Source organism: Daldinia loculata, assembly GCF_022478755.1.
Source record: "Daldinia loculata strain CBS 113971 unplaced genomic scaffold F4817scaffold_61, whole genome shotgun sequence".
Classification (NCBI taxonomy): Eukaryota; Fungi; Ascomycota; class Sordariomycetes; order Xylariales; family Hypoxylaceae; genus Daldinia; species Daldinia loculata.
Window position 1 is genome coordinate 64677 of NW_026054915.1, and position 18056 is coordinate 82732.

The 18056-nt window shown below is 46.6% G+C and overlaps 3 protein-coding genes across 3 annotated transcripts; 2 read left to right on the top strand and 1 right to left on the bottom strand.

Moving 5' to 3' along the window:
* Positions 1 to 6053: 6053 nt before the first annotated feature.
* On the bottom strand, positions 6054 to 7311 carry F4817DRAFT_245374 (uncharacterized protein). Its single transcript, XM_049299096.1, has 3 exons — positions 6867 to 7311; positions 6115 to 6773; positions 6054 to 6057 (listed from the first exon to the last, which is right to left on the bottom strand). Exons 1-2 carry the CDS (start codon positions 7018 to 7020, stop codon positions 6277 to 6279), a joined length of 651 nt encoding a protein of 216 aa, XP_049155463.1. The 5' UTR covers positions 7021 to 7311; the 3' UTR covers positions 6054 to 6057; positions 6115 to 6276.
* Positions 7312 to 7616: 305 nt separating this feature from the next.
* F4817DRAFT_361275 (WD40 repeat-like protein) lies at positions 7617 to 9186 on the top strand (the record flags this gene model as incomplete). Its single annotated transcript, XM_049306385.1, has 2 exons — positions 7617 to 7861; positions 7989 to 9186. The coding sequence occupies 2 exons, from the start codon at positions 7617 to 7619 to the stop codon at positions 9184 to 9186; spliced, it is 1443 nt and encodes a 480-aa protein (XP_049155464.1).
* A 3099-nt stretch (positions 9187 to 12285) lies between these two features.
* F4817DRAFT_368205 (uncharacterized protein) lies at positions 12286 to 13301 on the top strand (the record flags this gene model as incomplete). Its single annotated transcript, XM_049307217.1, has 2 exons — positions 12286 to 12516; positions 12591 to 13301. 2 exons carry the CDS (start codon positions 12286 to 12288, stop codon positions 13113 to 13115), a joined length of 756 nt encoding a protein of 251 aa, XP_049155465.1. The 3' UTR covers positions 13116 to 13301.
* Positions 13302 to 18056: the final 4755 nt, after the last annotated feature.

The following is an 18056-nucleotide window of genomic DNA, read 5'->3' on the forward strand; positions in this document are numbered from 1 at the left end:
AGTCACGATAAACACTTGCTCTGATATTTGGGATTCTATCGCCAATTCGGCCGAGCATAACGCATATCTCTTCATAGATCAGATGATAAGAAGGGGGATTGCTTTTTAATATACAATCTACCTAATACACCATCCCTTAAGTTATAAAGTAAAGGGATAAAACCCTTTAAAGAGACTTATGCTAAGCCGCTTTGTGTATTGCCTAGTACGGCAATAAATCCGTAATAAGCGAATGAACGGGCATTCAACATCTAGCATCTAGTTCTTTATTTGTGGCGCCCAATAAAGTTCTCGATCGAGTCCCGGAGTCATGGCCATGGGAAGATCAATCTGAAGCGATGATCTCCTTTCGGTGATGTATTATTTCCCGGCCAAAATTCTTATTCGGATTTCCACCTTAAGTGCCGTGTTCTACTTCGTACTGCCTTCCATAACCCAACTGCCCAACCAACCATACCCAACTACCCTGTCAAGATTGAAAATACGATCAAACTCTGTTGAAGATCTTACGTGGCTCAGACTTTCGTCATAGGCATTTCCGAGGCCCCTTCCCCAGTCTAGTAGCGGGGCTTTTCAACGAACCTCGAATATCAACAACCTTGCAGCTCATCGAGCTCTTGACAAATTCCTGACAAATACCCATTTTGCTGTGCTACCACCATTTCTCACCACATACCTGCGTTAAGTCCGTTAGGTACCTATTAATTATGCCGAATTCCCCGAGAAGATCACAGCTCAAGGAGCATAAGCCACATATCATCATCGCGAAAACATTCGCTTCGTAGAGAACTCATGACAGCGAAGCTCATAATGCACTCGGTTTTGACAGCCACATGACTAGCAAGTTTGCTTGCATCGTTTGCACTTGAGTTCATCATCTTAAAATGCGGACTTGCGGACATGGATTTTCAAAAGAACACACCTACATGCCGCTTTTTAGAGGGTCGTGTATGTAGACTAGTGTAAGGGGCAGTGGAGTGTACCCTTTCAAAAAATAGTACGTAAGAGTTACGATGAGCGAATCGAAACAGCAACACCGGTACACTCATTCTTCCGCTAGGCTTGCATTGCTTGATCTACCTTAACTTCAAAGAAATTAGTGGTTCTAGCGGCATTCTACTGGCTTCGAGGCCTCTTGTATGTATATATCAAACTCGACTAACGTTGCGGGGGCTAGGTAGATCATGTTAAATCCCCACAGGGATATCAACGAGGTCAACTATGTCCCCCTTTTATATAGCCATTTGCGAGCTTGTTGGTGTTACCCTTCATGCAAGCTTTAAACTTAAGATACTAAACGACAACAAGCTGCAAGGCTATCAATTTACTAAGCTACTCCAGGTCTAAGAGGCGAGGCTGGCGTCTTGAGTTGATATTCTAACTTATGTCCATGGGTTTTAAATTGTTGCTAATATTACCTATGTAATATAACAAACATTTACACCACGTTTTTATTGTAGATTACCAATGCGCCAAGTAAGTGCTTACCTCTACACTAAGTTCCATACAGCCGGATACTTCTTACAAGGAATGCTAAAATTATGGACTAACAACTTCTCTGCCGATGCTCGATCATACATAGTAAAATTACATAAATTGGCATGTGTACGATGTCTTGCAAACGTCATCACGGCGAAATGGAAGAGAAAATCATCCTTGGTGATAATTTGCGTCATTACTTAGGTATGTATGAGAAGCAAACCCATGGAAATGGAACTGTTATGTTCGTATGGATATCATATATGCAACGCTTTGATTACTCTGCGGCACATGATTTTCCGTATATCACATGTATGATCTAGACCTTTTCTACCCTTGTCAAAATCCACAGAGCCCCCCTCTCCCCCGAAAGTTAACGATAAAACAACAAAGAAAAGCTATGAGCAATAATTCCTTGTGTACAATACATGATGGTTTCAAGAAATAAAGTAAGCATAGGTATATCTTGTAAGAATCGTACGGTAGTAAGATGTAAGCCTTACTAGTGTAAAGTATTAAACGTTTTCCTATTGTAGCAACACTTGCCGAGATAACAGCCGAAAGGATCATGACGACTAGTAACGAACAGGGTCTACATGAACCACGTTCCAGGATTCAGCTAAACATCGAATTTATACGATACAATAACATACCTACCTACCCAAGTAGAAATACTATGTACCCTAGAAAATAAAATCCGCAACAAATCACGTGGTTCCTGACGTTACCAGTTAATTCTGAAGAGTGCTACACCAAGGTCCTTGCGCTTCAGGGGTCCTCCCCGCCTCTCGATGGGTTCGTTACCCAAAACCGGCTCTGGGTCTTCGTTGATTGGCCACTGAACCGGCGCAAAGTCCGCCACCAGGGGATTCAAGGGGCTCAAAGGGTATGTTTTGTACAACCCCTCTAGACCTTCTAGATCTTCTCCACCGGTAAGGCATGAATTTGTTCGATCAAGCCTTTTGCGATCGTTGATAGATGCCCAATGAGCCCACAAGCTTTGCCAACCCGCTACTATTCCTGCTTTTAGAATGATCTACCGGACAATTTGACGTACCCTTCTTTGTTTTTCCCTTAATCAAATTGTTATGCAAGGGGGGGTACGAAATAATGACTTATCGCAAAAAGAAGTAGGTAAGCTGACATAGGATACAATATACACACCATTCCTCCTAACCATGCCCAACCATCGTAAGGACCAGCCTCGTAGGAGAACAATTGGATCGATCTGTCCAAGATAGGCATACATGCGCGTCTTTCTACCACACTGGGCTTGGAGAACAATTGGTTGCCCCTCTACGAGGCGCGGCAAATGCGTCGATCCGCTTAGCCTCGTTATGAGTTTTCGTCCTGCCAAGAGCCTTCTTGAAGTATCTGGCCTAATTAATGTTCCCAAAGGAGCATCAATCCTAAGCCTCAGTTGGTTGTTTGCACGCAAGCAACATATGAGAACTGACGCCCCCCACGATTCTACCGGATATGGCATTCCTCTCGTCCTGTCATTTGCGTGCCTTGACAGTTCTCTCGGAGTTCCGAGTTTGGACATTTAGATACTCTATGTAGTTTTGTTACATGATGGCTAACAGAATTGCAGTTGCGGAGTTCACAATCTATCAAAGTTACGGCCTATTAGATACCTATCTATAGAGATAACTATAACGTGTGAACCGTAGGAATAAGACAACAGTTTACTTGCTTATACCGGCATCCTGCGTCGAGTCCTGTCAAACCAATGCAGTGCAATGTAGCCGTTGGCTTACTTTGATTCCGATATACATACCTGTATTCCTATCATCTGGTATGTCCTATCACCAGTCGGCAATAATGTTGATTGCTATTTATCTTTGCCGGTCTCATATGCGATATACAAAGTTAGGTAATTAAAGGACTTTCACTAATTAGCGACTTGTTTCTACACGTCGATTACTCATGTTGGTGATTAGCAGTGCAACTAATACGTGTTATATAGGAGGATTTCTATTTCGATGGTACCCAACACTTGTGTTGGCGGATCTAAATCCCACTTTACCCCACGATACGCACCCATCTGAGAGTGTCAGTGTTCCCATCTGAGAGTGTTATATGCTTATCTCACCCGTCGTTTATCCATAGGAGACGTGTTGCGGTTCCCCACCGGGTCATCTTTGTCGCCCGTTTAATCCATTTTGATTACCAAGCTATCTCAAAGTTTGGAATGGGTTCTTACAAGGCTTACACCTCCTTCGCCTTTAATTGCCCTTATTCGGCCTTATTCGAATACAGCGTATCTACTCCATACGGGAACCTGCTTGATGGCTGACCTCCTTTTTTCACGCCGTCGATCTCGAGCAGCCGCCACGGGATAGTATCTGGTCTTTCGTGCGCATATTTATAAGGTGCACATTGGGGCTGAGGGTCATATGTGTCCGATCATGAAACGCCTCCACGGGTTAGATCTACCGTCTGATAAATGATCTTGCAGATGTTGGCACCTCTTTGCGCCCGTCCCATTGTTATTACCTATTGAATGCTACCTTCTCATGCCGTGTTCGGGTTCTGACAGAAGACGGCTGCTCCCTTGCCTCCTGACAATAATAACATCAGCAAGGAAAAGCCCGCAGCCCGGAATCATTTCGCGGCGCAGACTGTGTTGCCTGCCTAGCAACATCCATTCGGGTAACCTCGGAGTATGTGGATCCAGTGGGCTGGATCCGAGCAGCGAGAAGCGAGCGCTGATTGCGTCGGTATCAACCGATCAGAAAGATTTCGGTCCCGATCTCCTCTTTTTTTTCAACGTTACCAGCATGACGTTATATTATTTGCTACGTGATCTAAATTGTCTAAATTGGATGGGTTAAATTAAGATGTCTTTAGATGATGACTGATGAGTTATGAATGATGAATAACCAGATATATCCTGGTTTAAGTATTTACTAACTTATTACTAAATGATTTACTAGTAAGATCTTGCTTTAGCAAACCTAAATCCATAATATTGGGACATTACCTTGCCGGTTGAAGAGGGGAGATGCCTGCCGACATGCCTACTGCCGCAAATAACTAGTCCGAGATTAGTAAGGCCGATTTATTTGTACCATGTATTGCCATCTAACCCCGGGAAAAGGACTTATGCATCAATGGTAAGATAGATGTACCTAGGTACCTTACCTAACCAAGTCGGCAGCTTACATGACACAGGTAGGTAGGTACATGGTACCTAGACCGGTCAGGAAAGCACCTGGGCTGTCACATGACTAGGATCCACATGACCCACTATAAGTCCACACAAGTACCTAGGTACCTAGATCTTACAGACATTAGAGAATCCCCCAGATACTTCACAATAACATGGGCAACCTCGACACCTCCAAAAATTAAGCTGGCTGGAAAATGCACGATTAGGGACATTGAGTTTGGTAAGATTGACTGGTTTCGGTAGGGTTGGTTACGATTGGATGGGTACCACAAAATAAAAAGAAGTCACGACAGGAGGCCTACATATACAAAATACCTACCTACCTACATAATGCATAACGCAATGATGATGCCGTTTAAAGATGCCGTCTATTGGATGTCAACTCCATTTCTAAAAGCCTCCGAAGCCACCTTCGTCACCTCTTACCATAAGTATTTCGTTGCCTCCAACCTGGTCCTTGGCTCCATTATATGCCATACCTACTTGCCTACTTGTCTACATATCTCCATCCATTATCTCCCCCATACCTAATGTGTCCTATTATATCTAGGTATGCATATATTTCGAAGTACCTACGTTACCCAGAACGGCTGCAGATGTGATAAATCATATTTTGAAAAGGTCACCAAGATGTTGCGGTGTGTTTGTCTACTCCATTCCTTTCGCCCGCCCGTAACGCCGTATTGGGAATATGGCATGATTAAGAAGATTCCAATTCCAGGGTTCGGGATTTGAGACGGAGATAGGTCACGCTGCAAATTCATACCACCGCGGTCTGCGCAGGGACATGATTCATGTCATACCCAATCGCTTGCACCTGCACAGCTTGCAGCGGTATCATAGCGCCTGGAACCTCTTAGGAGATCTGCATTGCGTCTCTGCCAGTCCGCCAGTCCAAAGACCGCGAGCCACGGCTCAGCAATTATGACCTATCTCTTTTGTATGCCAGGTGCCTACCGCCTGGTGACCGTGCTTGGTGACCGTTCAGCCATTTTACAGTATGAGAATCCTCATTTTCGTCCAACCGATACTCTTACCTGTATGGACCAAACACGGGATGGGCCTCATAACCTGCGGCCGCTGAAAACGTCTCCGACTTGACCCCGTGTGCATACACACATTACGCACATTCACAAACTCACATGCACGAACAAATAGAGGTCGCGTGTGATCAACAAAAATTCCTATCCAGTGGGTAGGCTTATTCGTTCGTCGGAATAAGCTCGAGATCATAATGATATATTCTTCGGCAGCCTTGCCAGACTGGCGTCAGCTCGAAAGCGGCAATGAAGATCGTCCCAGCGATCTAGTTAAGTGATGCAGAATGCTACTCCGCACCGAAGACCCTTTAACCCTTTCCCTGGTTCAAACGGTACTGGGTGGTCTCGGGTGGGTTTCGTTGGCTGACAAGGTGAGTGGATGCGTCTGTCAGTGGGATTCCTATACAATTACAAACTAACCTCTAGCCTGTCAAGCGTCGCTGCAACCTAAAGTCTCCGAGAACATGCCGTCGGTCAGCCCCCATGAATATTCCACTCCAATTTGGCGAGTGTAGCTTTCGAGCTGAGAGGCCTCGTTGAGCTTATTGCGCCATTAAGATTACTACTCCGCGATCTCAACTGTCATCGCCCCATTATCGACGCCTTAAAGCCCAGGGTTTCATCATCATCATTATTCCCCGGTTCTCCGTCTTGCCTTGCTGCCACACCCTCGGTGAATACCAGGTCTCCCGTTTTACCGAGTGTGTTCCGGCTCGCCTCTTCGAGTAATATGCCAAAAGCTAAGAGCGCTGTCTCGTCCATGCTCTGCTCGTCGATGTTTCGAGCATCGGTTTCACCCCGGGCCGCAGCAAGTGCTGCGTAGAAGTGGCTAGAGTAGCTATGGACCGCTTTGAGCATATCACTATCGGGTAGCGTGCCTCTACCACCGTCCCGCAATTCCTCGTGGGCGTGATAGATGTCCTTTTCGGCATAGCGCACGGGTGCACGGATACGGCGAAATAGGACTTCTTCTGGCGCGAGTGTAGGATCGCGACGGTGGTCTCGCGAAGTCCGAGAGTGATGAGAGGGTATCTCGGACTCGGATCCATCATCTAAAGGGAGAGTCGTGGTGACTCGACCTAGCAATGCAGCCAGTCAACATCTGCCTAGATTGCCACGAATATGCGGTGAAAGGTGAGTTGTAGACGAGTAAGATATTTAGGATTACAAACCTGCTACCGCGTCGTAGACATTGGCATTTCTTCTCCTGCGCTTCCACCTACGATCGTCTAGGATATTAGCTTCGGCTCCGGCTCCGGCCTCTGTAACATTGTCCACTTCCGGAGGCGCTACGAAGCGTCTCTCTTTGGCTCTTTTAGATGTCATCTTCACATATAGCCCGTCGATTGTGAAGCTCGACTTGAAGCGCTAGGTACTTGGTAGTCTGTGAAACTTCTAAACAGCGCTAGACGATAGTAGTGTAGCTTTGTGGGTTGTATTCTCATTTGCCTTCATCATAACTTAAGTCGAATATCCACTTGTATCTATCCACTTGTATCAAAACGCTACTATGTATGTAAGGGTGGTCGGTGATCACAATGAAGTCACGAGGCGAAATAGTGTAATTTCTAGAAGCGGACTTTACTTAAAGTTGTCTTAGAATTGTACCTACCTATATTATAATTGCGTGTACTATTAAGAGGTAGGTAGCGTAAACCTTATTCTAGGTACGTGTTTAGGTATGTACCTATTGGTACTTCGGAATTTAGGCTTGGCGGGGGCGCTAAAGCTACCTACCTTACGTACCAACTACGTAATATTTCCAGTGTTTCTCCCCGCCTACAAACACGTAGAAATGCGGCTCTGAATTTAGTACAACGACACTTACAAGTCTCCAATTAACACTTGCAATTACTTCCCTGTCTATATTGTGTCGCTCTCATTCGAGTAAAGTAGACCGTGGTGGTCTTTTATTCTAATGAATGAATCAATTTCTTTTTGAGCGGTCCATCGGTAGCATTGAGCCTAATGTATTTGCCAGGCTGCAGACCACACAACTCTTACACTCGTTTCGCCCTGCACCCGAGTTTCGCTTCGATGGCGGCGAGAGAGGTACTGCTGTTAGAGATCATGAGGGGGGATCAATAGGCCCAGATCCCACTTCTACGCTATGGTCACATCAAGCTGGTGTTAACGCGTTAGCGCTCGATCGCTTCGACGGCAGAATGTAAGTACTTCTGCAGCTAAAATATACCTACATATATACTAGAGGGTCCAAGCGCCTGGCGGTCCCTCTTCTTTATATATCATAATATCATTCATTACATGTAGTTTATTTAAGCTAACAAGTTCAGCCTTGTGTCGGGCGGATTGGATGCCTCTATAAAGCTCTGGAACCTAGAGCAGTGTGGCAATCCCTCAACGGCGCATACTCATACCCCTATCGCCAAAGTCTCGCGTTCGGACCAAGCCCACAAGTTTGGCATCACTCATCTCTCTTTCTACCCCTTCGATTCGGCTGCTTTTCTTTCAACATCGTACGATCAAACTCTAAAAGTTTGGGCTACAGAAAGGGCTACAGCCTCTGCCTCCTTTAATCTCGGTTTCAAGGCATATACGCATGCCATATCACCAATTGCCTCACACCTACTAGTCGCATGTGGAACGCAGCACCCTGCTGTGCGTTTGGTGGATCTACGCTCTGGCTCTAACGTTCAAACATTAATACCTGGCCACTCAGGTGCCATTCTGGCCACTGCATGGTCCCCCAGACACGAGCATGTCCTCGCTACCGGTAGTGTAAACGGAACGGTCAAAGTCTGGGATATTCGTCGGGCTGGTGGGGTCATTGGCATGTTAGATCACGAAGATAGTCTAGGGCTATATTACAACGGCCTTATAGATGCCGCCAGTGGCAAAGTCAGAACTCGAGCATCTGCAAGAGCGCATACTGCCCCTGTGAATGGTCTCACATGGACGGACGATGGAGCGTACATCGTGTCAGCGGGTCATGACCGACGTATCCGTGTGTGGGATGCCGCCACCGGGAAGAACACACTCGCGAGCTTTGGACCAAGCATCAGGAACAGCCAACTAGCAAGCATTACCATGTTTACATCACCAACGGGCCTAACTCATCCCGGTAAGGAATTGCTCTTTTGGCCTAACGAGACTGAGATCCTCGTCTTAGACTTACATGATGGCCACGTGGTCACGAAACTGAGAGGAACTGGTCCAACTGTAGCGGGTGTTAGATCTGCCAGTGGTGCCCAACGCACCACCAAGAATCGAATTGCTAGCATAGTCTGGAGGGGAGCAGGCGGCGGCGGCAGTTCAAGCGGTGTCGTCATGGGTGGTAGCAATATGGCCGGTGCTATCTTTAGCGCTCACCTCGATGGTCAAATCAGGGCGTGGTTACCCCGCTTAGAAGGCGATGATTATGAGGATGAGGACGAGTCCCTAGACGAGGCCAGTAAGGACAAGGCCAAGAAGCGGAAAGCCCTCGATGATGTCTTCAAGGATTTGATGGGCAAGAAGATCACGTTCACCTAAGGCTAGCGATAGAGGAACAGGAGGGATGCGCCGTTCAAGCTCGCCGATTTTCGCAATGATGACACCAATCAGAATGCTTTGAAGGAATACCGCGGACTTGCTGGTTCAAGTAAGTTCCTATATGCACTACGACTTGGCTTCGTAGACGAGATGGAACCTAGACCCCTCTAGGGCCTATTGAGGGCCTAGCGAACCTTAACATCATCTCACCGCTGCTCTTACAGATCTACAACGTCTTGGTCCCTCCTGCTGCCACCAGCTCCCTCACAAATGCTCCACCCATATATAGCGGGACTCGTCGTCCTCAGGTACCTAACCCCTAACCTGAAAGGGAAGCTACAAATCCAAGTAGATCGAGGGAAGAGAACTGCGAATCTCAAGATCATGCAGATACGATAATATCTTACTAAATAGTAACACATGGATCTTTAGCAAACATAATTAGCCTAGAGAAGCCACGTTCTCGGCTACCGGCTGGTCTGGGCAAGGACCAACATGTGTCTCTGCGTCGTGGTTGATGGGTTACCCTTATCATCTTTCACATACGATTTCTAGCCCCTTGGCAAGAATATAGGCTATCCACGCATATATGTATGCATGACATCGCTAGGATCCTGGCATATCAATACTATCGGTCAACCACGGCTCCCCCTTTAGCGGTTTTGAAAGTCGGGTTTTCTAACAATACAGAGGCAGGCAATAGCAGTCATGGTACCCTTAACTAACCCTCGCATATGCACCTGTCAAACTGCACGAACCTTGATAAATTCTGCTTATTTATATTTATATATGATGGACCCATAGTTGGTGTGTTCTGAAAGGCATATGCTAGTCTAGCCCTACTGTTAAGTAGAGATGGAGTCAAGTATGCGATGTGACTGTTCTCAAATGCTATAGCACACTACTTGTAAGTCGTTTATATCGTTACGAGGCTGACCAACCGATAAGAATCCATCGACGTAGATCAACTTACTCGTCTATCTATTCTTTCTATCTAGGTATAGGTACCTTGTACGTACGGTATGCACCACGGCTCCGCTAAATTCCGGGGACGGCATCTTAGGGCATCACGTCACCGTGGGCCTCGGACTCCGAACCGACTGGCTGTTTGTGCGTGGCCTGCGAGATGCTTCGGTATATGTGGATGGTATATACCCCATATATTAGATAAAATATTGTGCGAATAGGTTCATTGTTGTCATCCTGGTTGCCTCGTATAAGTAATTACCTGGTCACGTGGGAATTCTCCTGCCTAGTGGAACGACGGGTCTTGTCTAATGCATGTTTCGCAGGGCTGGGGTAAAACCGTTGCGCTTGGCTTTATAGAGATCGGCGGTTCAGTACCTACTAACCTAGGTAATTATATAGGAAATGTGATAGGCTATGTATACTTATGTACCTATAGGTGTATAGCTTGTATTACGTTATATGCACTGCTATTTGCTATATTAATCTAGTATGTATGGGTCTCTTTAAATGACATGAACTATGTTCATAGACTTAGTATAAGGGAAGTTAAATAGGCATATCCCTTTATCTACCTAACCTAGGTGATTAAGGACTACTATTATTTTGGTAGAGAGTGCATAGTATTATATTATAAGTCTGGCCGCAGGGATGCTAAGCGCTAACCGAGATAATGGCGCCTCCTTTGATATTGGTCGAGAGTAAGTGCTATAATACCTTATCATAAGTGAAAATGCCAAACTCAAGCTTCCACGTTTCCCATCTGATCCTATTTATTGCGATATGGATATGAGTATACGAATACAAATGTCTCATGCATCGTGTTTCATGTTTTGATGGTGTGTTACTGGGATTGAAGTGTCGTAGACATAATACCGATTCCTGCTTATACTGAGCGCCGAGGAGGTAATTTTCTTCCTTTCCATATCACAATGATATTCACCATCTTATAATAATTCTCGTCATGGCCAAGTACTTTGAAGGGTTGGAGGTTCCTTACCATGAGGCGCCAGAGGTTGATGAAAGCATACAGAACCCTAAGATCCTAAGATACCCATGACCATCCACCAATGAGTCGCCGAATACAAGCGAGCTCAAGGCGACTTCTACGACAGAATCAGACTCTAGTAGTAAACGGATACTTGGCCTTCGTCCCGGCCATTTATGGATCGTTCTATCCATTGTGCTTCTATTTTATGAAATTATACTGTTTATAATATTGATCAATACGAGCCATGCTCGACAATAGCGACATTCTAGAGTTCTAGAATGCTCCTTTAGAAAGATAGAATATTTAATATATTTTTAGAAATAGGGTTTACCGTCGATCCTTTAGCTTAGTAGAGCCGAAATATTAAAGCGTCGCACATGTAAATGTTACGATGTAGCTTCCTTTACTTACACGTTGCTGTACTCAATATTAGGAGGCCTCTGACTTACACTTTCATCCGAAGCTGGCTTGGGGCTTCCTCGAAAATAGGTTGCCTTATACTACATATTTGTTTCTTCTAATGGTGCGTCGAGAGTTTATATCTTAATGACCTCTACATCATTCTTCTATGTCTATCTTCATTAAGCACAATGGATCCAAGAATTCAGGCAATATTATTCGACATGGTCGATCGCGGAGATCCCGCGGGGATCGGGGCCATCTTAAAAGAAGGGGATGATCTGAATTTTACCAATGCATCTGGGTTGACTCTTCTTCATATCGCTACCGAGCACAAAAATCGCGAGCTAGTAAAGCTGCTACTTGAATCCGGGGCCAACCCAAATACCAATAATGCTTCCGGGTCAACAGTTTTAGATACCGCAGCGAGGAAAGGCCAACCCGGAATTGTAGGGTTGCTTCTCGACTATCACGCTGATCCAAATATCGCGGATCGGACTGGTCGGACACCACTATATTCTGCAATCAAGAGCGGAGATGAAACAACAGTGAAGATCCTACTCGAAGCTGGAGTTAATATAGAAGGCATTAATGATGGTGACTGGACACCACTGCATATTGCAGTTCTCGAAGAAAAAGAAGAGGTCGTGAAACTTCTAATTAAACATGGAGCTAACATCGAAAGCAAAGATGATGGTGGCTAGACGCCACTGCATGTGGCAGCTATCTCCGGAGATGAAGCAATGGTGAAGCTTCTGGTCGAGGCTGGAGCTAATACAGAAGCTAAATGCAATGATGGTTTTACCCCGGCGGAACTTCTACCTCGCCGTAATCGTATAATTATACAACAGCTTCTACGCAAACCTGAATATCATTCGCCTAATAACATCACGACGTCCCTAGATATTACGAACGGACAACACAGAGATAAAGGACAGCCAACCCCGGGAGAAAGCATGGATACCGAACAAGAGGTACGCCGATATAAAACGGAGTAATGAGTTTGCTCTATGACCTGGACCATCTTACTAACTTCCCTATGTTTTAGACTGCTCTGAAGCCACTATACCCGATCCTCATCAATGGGAACCTTCTCGATCCTTCTGTTAAGCCGAAGGAGGACGCATCGGGTACCAATTACGTATTAATCCAAACCCACGAGAAAAAGCTTGGGACGTCAAAGAGACAGGATCTAGCCGATGCCAATCTCGTGCCCCTCAAGTACGTCTCGATGAACACACGTCTTTGCAGCTATCCAGACGTTAGCTTGGCCAAGATTCGCCAACTGGCTCCGGTCCTCTATGCGGATATATACCGCAAGGAGCTCAAAGTCTCACCTATCCTTAAAGGTTCAGAAGAGGAAGTCGAAGTGGATGTCATATTTCATAACGATGTGAACCTGAGCGCCGAAGACCTTCAGGATCGAGTTGCAAAGGAATCAGGTCTTAGCTTGCAGGATATCGAGTTCAGCGGACAAAAAGCACGAATGACCGTACAGGGTACTCGTATTGATCGAATTGCGGAAATTGACCAAGTATTCTGTATAGAAGCAGGAAGCACGATAGAGAACTGAGTTGAGCTGTCAACACATTCATTTTACACACTAAGAAATAAACCTCTTATGTATTCATAACGGATACCTAGGCTAGGTAAGGTAGCTTCCTTTACACCCCTTCAAGTTCATATGCTTGGAGAAAACTGAACCAAAATCATAAATATGAAACCGTGATCCTCATACATGCTTTCATACATATCGTGACAATACAATTGAGAGGTAGCGTTTCATCATAACAAGAACCCGCGTAGGTTCTTATCCCGACATATGAAATGAAACGAAAACATGGTCTCATTAGCGTTACAAGAATTCGGAAATTCGTTAAATCATCTCGTGTTTTTCAATCTCACCGAACTTCTCTCCCTGGGACTTTTATAATAGTCCTACCACTAAGAAAAGAGCTTCTTGAAAGCGGCGCGGATCCCTCCAGATTTTTTCTTAGCCTCGGCGGCTTCGGTGGCCTCTCGAGCCTTCTGCCTCTCCTTTTGCCTTAACTGTCTATGCTCGTCCTTAGTCGGCGAGGGAGGAGTGGCTTTGGAGCTGGTGGACTCGAGTGAGCCGCTAATCTTTGCTTCGGATCTACGTCTCTTAGGCGAGTCGTTCTGGTCATGGTCGTGGTCGTGGTCGTGAGACCTATGGCTTCTGGGCCGGGGGATTTCCCCGGACTCTCGGTGAGACTTGCCGGTGTTGGTACGTCTAAGGATTCCTGATGATTTCGATGGTTCTCTGAACACTGGAGGAGGAACGTTGGTGCTGTTACTTCTGGTGCGAGGAACGTAGTTTGATGCCAAAGAGCTTTCGCCGTGCCTCATGTCGAAGAACCTCTTGTTTGAGGACGAAGCACTCTCCTTCGCGGGGTGTCTCTCGGAGTGAGATCGCTCGGAATACCTTTCGGACTGCGGTCTCTCAGAATATCTTTCCGAGAAGGACCTTTCAGAGTATTTTTCAGGCTGAGACCTTTCGGAACGCCTCTCAGTCTGTGACTTTTCTGAGTGCGATATACTGTGCCGTCTTGAGCTACGGTGGGAAGAGTGCCGATCGCTTGGCGGCGCCTCCAAGTCCTTGCCTTTGTCCTCCCGTGTCTTATCGTACGCTTCACGAGCAGCGCGTCGCTCTTCCTTGCGCCTCTCATGGGCAGCTTGCTCTTCGGGGGTGCGATGCCTGCGGTTTGAGGAATCGGTAGTACGCGAACTCTCAACAGAAAAGCCACTGTCTCTCTTAGGTGTCTGAGGGATCGAGCGATCGGAAGAAGACTTTATTGAGTGGTTGCTTTCAATACGGGTATTGCGAGGGTGAAGGTGTTCACCGCTGCCCTTGATATCTTTCGATCGGGAGGAATGATGATGATGATGGTGGTGGTGGCGTCGGTGCCTATGATGCCGCTCATCTGCGGATTTCTTTTCTTCATCGTCTGTAGACAGGTCAGCAACGGGCAATGAATAATCATTTTGGCCAACGCTCTGATTCCCTGCTATAACACCCGGCGAAAAAAAACCATCCACTTCCTGGGCACCTTTCTGAGTCGGCTCTAGTGTTCTACCTGTATTGTTCTCGACTTGGGGACTACCTAAAAGAGAACTAGATGAAGGGCTAAGCTCTTGAGCTGCAGCATATAATATAACGGCGGTTGCTACCGCTTCCTCTGCTTGCTTGAGTGTTTGCCTGCGTTGCTTTCTAACGCTCTTCGCGCGCCCCAAGGCTCTTGCTTTAGAGTCTGTGAGATCTGGAAGAATGATTCCTGGAGTTTTTGAGCGAGGCTCCAGGTCGGCGAGGTTGATGAAACTCCAACTTGGTTGGGAGCCAAAGTCATGGTCATCTTCAGTCTGAGTACTTGAATGTACTAGAGGTGGCCTAAGTGTTCGCTTGCTGCTCTTTTGTGGAATTGGTCCCCGTTCGATTACTGTAAATGATTCAGAGAGAGATATAGTCGATGCGACTATCTCTGGCGACTCGGGTGTAAGGGTATGAGACAACTCTTGTTGGGACTCGGCGGTTTGGTGGCTGGGGTCATTCCGAACGCTTTTGGTTTCACGGTCCGGTTCGTCTCTGGTAGGTATGGGTGTGTCGACAGGGTCGGCTGGCTTGGACGGTCTTCGGAGCGAACTGAACTCCTCGTCGCCTTCGACTGGGAGAGAGCTGATAGACTTCTCTAATGAACTGAGATCACGGGATACTGCTACTTGTTCAGGTTCTGCTGGTTTCTTCACGAGGACCTCTGCAGAGTTGAGTGGTAGACTAGACGCTGCTTGCTCATCGTCGCTCTCTGCCAGGTGTCTGCGAGCAAGCGCTCCACCAGCGACTGTAAATGCGGTAGGCCTAAAAATTCCCAATTTGACCATGTTTGAGTGATCCCTTGCGGCCTCTAAGTTATTTGCTAGCCTTTTAACCTTCGTAGAAGCTAGTGGAACATCGGGGGCTTTTGTTATATCTATTACCTCGGGCGTATCGGATGGAACGAACTCGGATTTTTGCTGGGGTGATGACTCCTTGCTTCCAGAATCTTGACCTACTTCCAATGGCTCAGAGGCGACCACACCGCTGATTTCAGGCTGCAATTCTTTCGAGAAGGCTAAGATATCGTGATACCCATCCTTATTTGGTTCTTGAGGTGTAGGTCCTGGGCTCTTAAGGTCCACACTGGAAATATCGACAAAGCTCGAATCCTGAAGTTCTTCAATTGGCTCATTATGGATAGATGTTTCAGGAATTGCTTCTTGTAGTTCCTCATTAGCCCGCTCCTGGTTATTACTGGGTGGAAGTTCATCTTCGTCCGTAATATCTGCAGTGATTTCGGGAAGATCTTTTGAGCCACTCTTAATATTAAGTTTAAGTGCTTCTGGTATTTCCAAACCACTACCTTCATCTTCTTGTACTTGCGGAGAAGCTGTGTCGTCCGCTGGGGAAGGAATGCTTGCATCTTCTGCGAGTCGTGCTCTTGGTAACACCTCCATTTCCTCATCGGGACTGTCTTCAAGTACAAGTGATCGCTTCTGAGTCTCGGTTGCATCCTGGACTTCCAGGGGAGAAACAAAAATAGGTTCGACATCCTTGCTCTGTTCGCTTAGCGTCTCGGGGTGATTCTGGGTCAATGATCTAATGAGGCATTCAATATCCTCCCGAGGCTCTGGAGATAGCTCGCCGGTATATAAACTTTCACCGAGCTGGATTGGATCGGGCCCATCTGCAATATCTTGACTGCCCTTCCCTGAAACCTCCACTTCCTCAACTGAAAACAAATGCTCTGGAACTGACTCGGGGGTATCATCAAAATCATTCGCTCTAACGCCAGGGGTATCTCCTACTAAACTTGAAAACAACTGATCCTCACCTTTCGAGGCCTTCCGGACTGGCCCACCGTCAGTCGGGATGGGCCCAACGGTATCCTTGCTCTCGTCATCACTTCGAACTTTCTCGGCTTTGACCTCTTCGATCACTCTGGTATTTTCTTTGGGCGCTCTTATAGGCCCTGGCTTGTTATTAATGACAGGTTCCACCAGAACAGCTTTGTCGCCCAGATCTCTAGTCGCCTCTTCATTCTCCTGGGTTTGATCTGGCACAATAGTGTCACTAAGGGACTCTTCCGGTACGGGTGCGTCTCTAAGACCTGTAGCATCTTCTTGGGTTCTTTCGGATTGATCCGGTACAGTAGTTTCACTATGTGGTTGCTTAGAGAAATTTTTAGCTTCTTCAGGTTTAGCTGGGGGTGGATTTTCGGCTTCTTGTTGAATTGTTTCGATACTCTGATCTGCCTTGCTGGATGGAGGCGTCAAGTCTTCGGCTAAGGTAGGCGAGTCGTTTCCTGCCGCTTCGAGGCTGGGTGCATCCTCAAGATTAAGCGTTTCGTCTGTGCTACGAGCGGGGTCCTCGTCGGATGTGGCCTCCTTAATATCCGCAATCACATCCGCCCCAGCTGGCTCACTGCTTTCTGTAGGTTGGACCTGTTCTGGCTCTGCTTGAGCTCCATTGACAGCTTCATCATCATTATTCTCTGGAAGCTGTGGGGAAGTGACTGATAGCTCCTCACGTGTAATTCCCGGCTGTTCTAGACCGTCAACATCTTTATCCGGTGCGTAACCCTCAGGATCCTGGGTAAGAAGTTGCTTGTTACCATCATCAAGGGGAGGCTCTGAATCGGTAGTAATAGGTTGCGTAGTATCGCCTGAAGATGTGTTCGGTAAAATTTCTGCCTTATCATCCGATTTTATAGAAATTTGATCTGCGGGATTAGGTTCTTGTGAAGGAGTTGGATCCTGGGTGGAGGGATCCGATGGATTGGAATCAGGTTCTCCGCTCTGGCTGTCTTGTATATGGACTGCCTCCGGCCCCCCCGAGACGGTCTTATCGCTGGGACTAGTGGCCTCTGCATCTTTGTTCTCTTGTGGTTGGCTCGGAACAATAGATTCACTCGATAATTCGGCTTCTTGTGAGGAAACTTGTTCGTCGGTGGCGGAATCTGGTAGAGGGGTATCGGGTTCCTCGTTCTGGTTGTCTTGTATGTGGATTACCTCTGGTTCCTCTGGAATGGACTTATCTTCAGGATTTGCACCTTCGTTCAATTCATTCTCCTGGGGCTTATCTGGCACGATAGCGGTACTCAGTAACTCTCCTTTTGTTTCTTCGCCCACGGGCTGTTCAGTGTTAGCCTCCGCAATAGACTCAGAGACTGGAGTGTCAGGAGTTTGGCCTTCAGTGGGTTCAGAAACTACAAGCTCCTCATCCAACTTATTTGATGTATCACTCGGATGTTCCGTTACGATAGCCTGGTCGCTAGGCTCTGTAGTCTCTACTTTGTGATCTTGAGGTTCCTGTAGGTCAGATTCGGGCGGCTGATCAGGTAATTGTTCCGTAGGCAAGTCAACTGCTACTGGAATAGTATTACCAGAATGATCTTCCAAAGTACTGGGAGCGACAGGTGTGCCATTCTCTATAACCTCTTTGTCCTCGATAGAGGCCTGGCTC

Coding starts and splice junctions, on each gene's coding strand:
- F4817DRAFT_245374 (XM_049299096.1), bottom strand. CDS start 7,020: ATGACATCTAAAAGAGCCAAAGAGAGACGCTTCGTAGCGCCTCCGGAA. Junction 6,774..6,866: donor TGTCTACGACGCGGTAGCAG/GTTTGTAATCCT, acceptor CTGCATTGCTAG/GTCGAGTCACCACGACTCTC.